This window comes from Bison bison, unplaced genomic scaffold (genome assembly GCF_000754665.1).
Source record: "Bison bison bison isolate TAMUID 2011002044 unplaced genomic scaffold, Bison_UMD1.0 scf7180017851926, whole genome shotgun sequence".
NCBI lineage: Eukaryota > Metazoa > Chordata > Mammalia > Artiodactyla > Bovidae > Bison > Bison bison.
The window spans coordinates 284492-294350 of record NW_011482499.1 but is presented as its reverse complement, the minus strand read 5'-3'; the positions used below and the strand labels follow the sequence as shown (position 1 = coordinate 294350).

The following is a 9859-nucleotide window of genomic DNA, read 5'->3' as shown; positions in this document are numbered from 1 at the left end:
AGATATTATAACTAAGATAGTAATTTTTCCATCTGAAATTTTTGAAGTAATATTCACAAAACAGAAAGTACAGTATTTTGGTCTTCCACACTGTTGGTATAGTAACTGGAATTTAACTACTCTGTGCTCAAAGACGATATATCATTTTATGACTAAGAAGTCTTATACAAGTTCTTACTAGATTTTCACTCTCAAAGGAAGACAGACTAAAATTGTGGGGAAAATGAAAAACTCTAAACTTGCACAACCGTAAGTAAGCCAGGAGACAATGCCAATTTCAACTTACCAGGATGAATGGGTGGAATATCCATGGCAGGTCTACCTGATATCATCCGAGGATCCATGTATGACTGCATCATGAGCCACCTTGGATCAAAACCCATGGAAGCCAAGTGCTGGGGGTGAGGCTGCATGGGCTGGTAAAGAGGTCTGTGTGGTGGTGGAGGGACAGCACTGCCGGATGGCTGAGAAGGAACCGTCTGCGGAAGCACACCCTGCTGTTGCTGCTGCTGCCACTGCTGCTGCTTCATCTGTTCCTGAAAAAATAGGCAGGATCTCACATTTTGAGCCTTTAGTTCCATGTGATAAATTAATACAACCAATCATATTGGAAAACAGACTTTTTTGAAACCCTAAGGGAAAAGAACTCAAAACACATTTGACAGTGAGAGATGGCAAGACAAGAGAACACAGGTTCAGTTATGACATTCTGCCTTATACTTGAGCAACTAATCACTCATTGATTTTACTGCAAGAAACCATTTCCTAGAAAGGAAGATGAGGCAGAAAAAAAGGAACGTATAAAGCCCATATCAACAAACTTTTACTAATTTAAAAGAGGCAAACTTTTCAGAGGAAATTTGTATGTTTTGGGTATTTTGAATTTTATGCTAAATTATTTCTCATACTACTGAACAATAAACCTTTCAAACACACGTACAAGATAAAATGTTTTTATTGTTACCTGCTGCCGCTGGAATCGTGGTGGTAAAGACTTCTGAAACTGTTTAAAATAGCCAGATAATATAGCAGGCCGAGGCTGAGACCCTGATTCTGGTTCTGGTTCATGTGCTACCTGCGTGGTCTCTTTCTCACTGCGATTGCTATCTTGTCTAGTGAAAACTGGGTCATCCTCTGTCCAAAGAAAAGGTGAAAGAAAATTATACTCATCTATGACACTTAACATTAATACATGCTGTTCATACTGGAGTGAAATAATCAGACATATTTTAAAAGCTAATGAGGAAGAAAGTATCCTTACTCCAAAACACCATTTTGTATTTTAATATTGGTAACCATCAATGCAATGAGGTAACATTAGTTTAACAAAACCTCAGATTTTCTCAAAGCTGGATTCTTAAGACAGAACTCACATGCCCAGATGCTTTATTATACAAAAGTCTGTATTTGATATTTTGTGATAATAAACCATTTCAAATTCTATTTTTCACTGTTTCAATAAATATTAACACTACTGTCAACATTTACTTGTGGTTCACTAGCATTTAGATGAAAACAAGAATGGCCTATAAATACTTAAAATAGAACATGCTGGTTTATAAAATTTTTTTGATTAGGGGACTATTATCTATAGATATAATATTAACTAATGATAATATAATTGATATATTGATATAATTGATAATAATATAATGATAATGATAATATAATGAATCTAACTATGATCATTCATTTTAATGATCATAAAACAAATGATCATGACAACCGAATGATCACCAGTATCTTCAAATATATAAATCATTGTTCTATGTAAAGGGTATCAATTATGATACACAAAAAGGAGAACCACACACATCCCTTCAACCAAAAAAAGTTCTCATCCCAAAGAAAACCAGAGTTATATTCATTCTAGAAAATGACATTTGTTACAACTACAAAGCCATGTTATGTTATAAATTCTTTTCTTAGAGAATCAGAGGTGAATTTTAAGGGGAAAGCTAATGTAAAGTCAATGTAAAACCACGCAGTAAAGAATCAAAAGTCACACTCTGTATTACATTCGATATTAAAAATGTTTTAAAAATGATAAAATATTAAGAGGGAAAAGACAGCCAAGAAGGTGCAACACTTAAAAATGAAATGGGCACACCTTACTGGTAAACCCAGCTAAAGTTAAATTGCCATCAGAGGACATATGAAATGTGAATGAAAATACAAGTGCCACTAAATAATGATCACTACAAACAAAACTAAAATTAGTCCATGTACAATATATAGTCGCTGTTGACGGTAAATTAATCAGGGTCAATACATGTATTTGCTTGCAAAACTATGACTAATTAAAGGAATTTCCTTATTTCTAATTCATGGTCTTTTCTCACTAATTGCGAATAAAATTCTCAAAGATTGTTCTTTCAGAATTCATCAATTTTAAAGTAATAAAATATTTTTCATTTCTGTGGTGAGAACTTTTGCTTTACCTTTTTTAAGTGTTTTGAGCTAAGTGCTTAGGATACATAATAAAAGCCCATAATCAACATCAAATTATCTCTAGACTGCTTAATATAAGAAATCTGTGAAATGTGGTAACTAAACAATCTGCACGGGCTTTATCTTATTTTCTAAAAAAGTTGAGATAAGAAAAAGTTGAGATAAAACACTCTTACTTCTCTTTATAGTGACATTAAGGACCAAATTTGAAGGCAACTTAGAATACAGATTAAAAACTTAAAGGAAAACTTTAAATAGCTTTATAACTTCAAGCAGCATTGTCTTATAGAAACAGCATGAGTTTTACGGTAAAAAAAATTTCAGTATTTCCATAACAGAAATGTACTGAAATAAAACTATTTCTATCTTAAATCACTGTTAACTCTACTAAGATGAAACTTTAAATTTGGAGCATAGTTCTATTAATTAGAGTTTATGATCCAATTTTGGGAAGAACACATCAGCTGATTATAGCTAGCAAAGGCTTTTTTTTGGGGGTGGGGGGGTGCGGTGCCACACATCAACAGGTATGAACCCATGCCTCCTGTGATGGAAGCACAGAGTATTAACCACTGGACCACCAGGGAAGTCCAGCAAAGTTTTTTTTTGGGGGGGTGGGGAGGAGAAGCATTCTGGTAAGCATATAGATAACCTATGAAAGCTTTTATATATCTAAGCTGGTAGAAAAACAAATATGAAATTATGAACGGAGCAGTCATGTAATTATGACAATCCAAAATTCCCATTAAACTCTATTCAACTTTAAGTTTTAGAGGTATTAACCCATGTATAAACAAAGGAGATTTCATTTAGTTAAATGCTGTGGAATCAGAAAAGAGTAAAAGAATCAGCATCTATGTATGAAGCCAATACTATTTTGCTGACAAAACAGAACTGAAGGTCATCTAACTATATGATATCTACAATAAACTCACTTTAGATCCAAAGATACAAATAAACTGAAAATGAAAAGACATTCCATGGAAATAGTAACCAAAGAGAGCAGGGTGGCTACACTGAGATAAAACTGACTTTAAATCAAAGTTTTACAAGAGACAAAGAAGGTCATTGCTAATGCTAATGCGAAGTCGCTTCAGTGGTGTCTGACTCTGTGCGACCCCATAGACGACAGCCCACCAGGCTCCGCCGTCCCTGGGATTCTCCAGGCAAGAACACTGGAGTGGGTTGCCATTTCCTTCTCCAATGCATGAAAGAGAAAAGTGAAAGTCAAGTCGCTCAGTCGTGTCCGACTTTTAGCGACCCCATGGACTGCAGCCTACCAGGCTCCTCTGTCCATGGATTTTCCAGGCAAGAGTACTGGAGTGGGGTGCCATTGCCTTCTCCGATGAAGGTCATTAAATACTAATAAAAGGTTCAATACAGCAAGACGCAACAATTATAAACATTTACACACCTAGTAACATGACCATCAAAAAAAGTATGATGCAAAATACTGGGGGATACATACTTGTACATTCAGAGGCTTCAATAACCCTATCTCAATGATGAATAGAACAGCCACAAAGAAGTAAGGAAAAAGGACTTACTAAACCAACTAGACCAACTCTGGGCTTCCCTTGTAGCTCTGCCTACAATGCAGGAGACCCAGGTTTGATTCCTGGGCCGGGAAGATCCCTTGGAGAAGAAAATGGCAACCCGCTCCAGTATTCTTGCCTGGAGAATCCCACGGACAGAGGAGCCTGGCAGGCTATATAGTCCATGGGGTCAAAAGAGTCAGACATGACTTAGTGACTAAACCACCACCAAACCAACTAGATTCACAGACATATACAGAACACTCTACTCAAAAACAGCATATATATTCTTTTCAAGGACATTTCAGAACAGACGATGTTAGGACCCAAATTAACTCTCAAAAGAGTTCAAAAGACAGATATAGAAAAGTTTTTTCTCTAACCAAAATGGAAAGAAGTTCAAAACCACTAGAGAAGTAAGGAATATTCATAAATTTGTGGAAATTAAATAACTTTTTTTTTTTTTTAGTTCTACCAGTTTACTGCTACCAGCCCATCTCTCTCCACCCTCATGCATGCATGCTCAGTCATGTAGCCCGATGTACTGCAGCCCGCCAGGCTCCTCTGTCTACTGCCTTTTCAGGCAAGAATATTGGAGTGGGTTGCCATTTCCTTCTCCAAGAAATTAAATAACACTCTTAAACAACCAAAAAATTAAAAAAGAAAGTGCAAGGGAAGTTGGAAAATACCGAAGAGATGAATGTAAACGAAAACACAACATAAAAAAACTTACCGGATGCAAGAAAAGTAAAGGGGGGAATTTATAGCTATAAATGGTTGCATTAAGGAAAAATAGGAAATCTCTCAGAATCAATAACCCAGAGTTATGACTTAAGGAATGAGAATAAGAACCAAACCCAAGGTACCAGAAGGAAATAAAATTCACAGCAGAGATCAAGAGAGAACAGAAAAATAGAGAAAAATCAATGAAAACAAAAGTTGGTTCTTTGACAAGCTCTACAAAATTGACAAATATTTAGCTGGGAGAGTAAACTAAGGAAAAAAAGACTCAAATTACTAAAATTAGAAATGAAAATGGGACACTACTACCAATCCTACAGAAATAAAAAGGATTATGAGAGAACTATGAACAATTGTACACCAATGAACTGGATAACCTAGATGAAATGTACAGTCTCCAAAACAAAAACATCTACCAACACTAAAAATCACAAAGAAATATAAAATGTGAACACTTTTAACTAGTCAGGAGATTGACCTGGCAATCACAAATCTTGCAGCAAAGAGAAGTCCTGGACCTGATGGCTTCATGGATGAATTCCACCAAACATTTAAAAAACTAACATCAATTCTTCTCAAACTTCCAAAAACTGAAGAGGAGGGAACACTTCCTAATTAATTTACAAGACCAGCATCAACATGATACCAAAGCCAAACAAAGACACAAGAAAACTGCAGATAAATATAAATATCTCTTATGAACACTGATGCAAAAATTCTCAACAAAATACTAGAAAACAGAATTTAGCAATATACTGATAGTATACTAATTACCAAGTGCGATATATTCCTGGGATGCAAGGATGGTTCAATATATACAAATTGATCAATATACTACACATTGACAGAATGAAGGGAAAATAACATGATCATCAAAATTAATACAGAAAAGGATTTTTGACAAAATTCAACACATTTTTATGATAAAAATACTCAAACCAGGAATAGAAGGAAACTACTTCAACATAATAAAATCCACTTATCAGAAACCCACAGCTAATACCACACTCAATGTTGACAGGCTGAGAAGTTTTTCTGCAAGATCAGGAAGAAGACAAGGGTGCCTCCTTTTGCTTCTTTTATTCAACTTAGTATTGGACAATTTTGAGGCGTTCAAGACTGCAGTGGAAGAAGTAACTGCAGATGTGGCAGAAACAGCAAGAGAGCTAGAATTTGAAGTGGAGCTGAGATACAACTGAATTGCTGCCATCTTATGACAAAACTTGAATAGACAATAAGCTGCTTTCCAATGGATGAACGAAGAAAGTGGTTTTTATGAGATGGAATCTACTCCTTGGGGATGACTATGAAGACTGTTAAAAAGACAACAAAAGATTTAGATTATTATTACATAAACTTATTTGGTAAAGCATCAGCAGGGTTTGAGAGGACTGACTATAATTTTGAAAGATTTTTTGTGGATAAAATTATGAAACAGCATTGATGCTATAGAGAAATCATTTGTAAAATAAGAGCCAACTGATGCAGCAAACTTCATTGCTATCTTAAGACATTTGCCACAGCTACCACTCCAACCTTCAGCAACCACCACCCGGATCATCAGCAGCATTAACACTGATGCAAGACTCCCTCACCAGCGAAAAGATGATGACTTACTGAAGGGTTAGTGACGGTTAGTATTTTTAGCAATAAAGTATTATTAAGGTATGCATATACTATATATATATATATACACACACACATATATATATTTCTAAAGAAAATGCTACTGCACACTTAATAGTCAGTAGAATAGTGTAAACATAACTTTTATATGCACTGGGAAATCAAAAAATTCACATGACTTGCCTTATTGCTATGGTCTGGAACAAACCTGCAACATCTGAGGTATGCCTGACTCAGAAGAAATGAAAGTAGGGTCTCAAAGAGATATCTGTACACTCATAGTCACATCAATATTATTCAAAATACGTAAAACATGGAATCGACCCAAGTGTCCATCAACAGATTGGGTAAGCAAAATATGGTGTGTGTATGCATTTATATGATGAATTAGTAGATTTAAAAAGGAAGGAAATTCTATCCTTTCTTTTTTTCTTTCACTCATGCTACAACTGATAAAACTTACGGACATTATGATAAAAATGTCAGTCACAGAAAGACAAATACTATATGATTCCACCCACACAAGGCACTGACAACAGTTACAATCACACCCACAGGAAGGAAGCAGAATCACCACCCAGGGGCTGGGAAGTTATTGTTTAATAGATACAGAATTTTGATTTCACAAGATGAAAGGAGTTCTGGAGATAGATGGCAGTGATAGTTCATTATGAGTGCTTTTAATATCATTTTAATAAAAATGGTTAAGATGCTAAATTTTATGCTACATGAATTTTATCATAATAAAAAAATTACAGAACAAACCCCACATTTTCAAGTATTCAATTAAAAAAAAAGTATCCAATAAAATTCAACCTATAACCAAAAAACATCAATCACTTTTATTTGGATTACATATTTTAAAAATATACAAACATACAACATTCACAATATAAGTAATAGGAAGCCTTTTGCAAAGCTTATTTAAGGACAAACAAGACTATCATACCTTTGTTACAGCTGTTTTCACTTTCTGGTTTTTCTACCATAGGTTCTGAAGTAGGTTCTTTGTGTTCAGTTTTTTCATCCACTTTCTCTCTGTCTCTCTTCTCCAACTCACATTCCTTTTCCTGTTCTTTCGTCTTTTGCAGTTCTTTTTCCTTTTCTTGCTGCCGTTCTAGCTCCTTCTCTTTTTCTTGCTTTCTTTCCTTCTCCATTTCTCTCTGTTTTTCCTGTTCTCGCTCCAGTTCTTTTTCCTTTTCCTGTTGCCTTTCCCTTTCTTTTTCCCTCTCCTTTTCTTGCTCCCGCTCTTGTTCTTTTTCAAGTTCTTTCTCACGTTCCCGTTCCTTTTCTCGTTCTTTTTCTCGTTCCCTTTCTCTGATTTCCTCTGGAGAGGGTTGTTTGTCCACTATGCCAAGCTTTTCATCCAGTCGTTTAAGTTTCTCTGCACATGCTGCTTTCCTTTGTTCTTCCATTCTTCGCTCTTCCTCTTCACGCCGTTTACGAGCACGTTCCACTGCTGCAGAAAGTTCTGACTGTTGCCTTCTTCTTTGCTTCCATATTTCATCTTCATCTGGGACCTGCTGCTTGGGGGGGAAAGGGCCTGGTCTTCCAGGTACTGCCTGTCGGTCTGGAGGAGGATGCTGAAATTTTAAAATAAATTCTCAGATGAGTATGACAACACAGGATATATCACAGACATATAGCAGGAGCAAAATTCTCCATGGAATATCAGAAAATTTCCCTGAAAAACATACACATTAAATGCAAAATCAATGTGGGGAAAATAGTATATCCAGATAAGTTTCTAGAATAGTTAATCCAGCCATCTAATATTATCTGAGCATGTACCTATCTATTGTGCCAGACATTAATGCTCACTCAGTATTTGCTGAGTAAAACTAGAAGCTGCCACAACATATATTTCAAAATCTAAATTTAGAGACAAAGGAAATTTAGAATATGAGTGCTTTAGTAGTAACTGCGAGAGATGGAATGCCTAAAGAGGGAGAAAAGAATCCATAAAGATGCAACATGGCACCACATGAGCTGAGATCGGGGTACAGTTACAAGGAAAGAGTGGACAGTCAAAGATGCTAAGTGAAGCACATAGAGACACTGCTGCTGCTGACACGCCAAAGGAGAAGAAATTCCTAGAAAGCAGGCTGGGTAGAGAATTCTTTTTTTTGAGAAGTCTATGTTTAAAGAGAGATTCATATCTAGAGCCCATGGTGGAGAGGGGATCACCTGAGAGACTGAGTTTTACTGATTTAATTTTCAACTGATGTGCTCTAAAACAATTACTACAAAGTCTAAAATCAATGTCAGCAACTATACAAAGACAAGCAGAATGAAAAAAAACACATGAAGAGCTGAAACATCAAGGAACTTAAAAATGTGCTTTAAAAATACTGATAAATAGCTACTAGGGTGAAGAAACCTTAAAAGCCATGTAACTATTCAGAATTCCTACAAAAGAGATAACAATGATATGGTGAAAACACTGGACTGAATTCTAAAAACAACCAACCAAAGAAACAAACCATAAATCCAGACTCTACCATTTACTAACAGTTTATCTTAGAAAAACTGCTTCATCTCTCTGGTATTGTTACTTAATCTATACCTCAAAGACAAACTGCAAAAACAAAGTAATTATATAAGCACACCTAATTTACACTGTAAACTCACAGGGTAAGCATTTTTTGAAAAGCAACTTTACTGAAGTATAATTTACATAAAATGTGATACATATATTTTAACTGTATAGTTTGATGACTTTGGACAAATGATAAACTTATGTAACTACTGCCCCATTCAACATATAGAGCATTTTCGTCAGTCCTCTGTATGAATCCCTGACCCCATGCAACCAGTAATCTACTTCTATAGTATAGAGTAGTTCTGCCTTTCCTAAAATTTCACAAAAATGAATACAATAAGTTATGTTGTTTTGTATCTGGCTTCTGGTGCTCATGGTAGGGGTTTTGGGGTCAGTGTACAACAACTGTTCGCTGAATTCTATTGCTGGATACTACGGCACCAGAAGCATACTGTTTCGTCTGTGGACGGACATACATTCGGATTGCTTCTAGTTTTTAAGCAGGAATAAGACAGCTACAGACATTCCTGCTTAAGTATTTGTGTAAATGCATGTTTTCGTTTCCTTTAGATGAATACCCAGGAATGGAACTGCCAAGTCATATAGCAACTATGTGTTTCTCTCTATAAGAAACTGCCAAACTGTTTTCCAAAGTGATTACAGGTTTTATGGCTCCATCAGCAATGTATGAGGGTGTCACCTGCTCTATATCCTTGCCAACATCTGGTGCCATCAGCCTTGAAAATTCTGGACATGTAACAAAATTTCAATGTGGTTTTAGTTTTCATTTTGCTGGGAACTAAAGATATTGAACATTTTTCCATGTGCTTATTAGCCATCTGTATACCTGACTTTGTGAAATGAATGTTCAAATCATTCTGTTGGACTTTTTGGTCTCATTGTTGAGTTGCAAGAGTTTTTAAATACACGTACGTGCACCCACCGCCCCCCCCGCCCCACCCAA

At 35.8% G+C, this 9859-nt stretch overlaps 1 protein-coding gene across 13 annotated transcripts in view; it reads right to left on the bottom strand.

Moving 5' to 3' along the window:
• The window catches only part of PRRC2C (proline-rich coiled-coil 2C), a 96226-nt gene that overhangs the window by 44350 nt on the left and 42017 nt on the right, over nucleotides 1–9859 (bottom strand). For all 13 annotated transcript variants that reach the window (XM_010851990.1, XM_010851945.1, XM_010851976.1 and 10 more), the window contains 3 exons: nucleotides 7303–7936; nucleotides 965–1134; nucleotides 287–536 (listed from right to left, as the gene is read on the bottom strand). In XM_010851990.1, coding sequence (XP_010850292.1) covers nucleotides 287–536; nucleotides 965–1134; nucleotides 7303–7936 — 1054 coding nt within the window. The remainder of the gene's footprint in view (nucleotides 1–286; nucleotides 537–964; nucleotides 1135–7302; nucleotides 7937–9859) is intronic.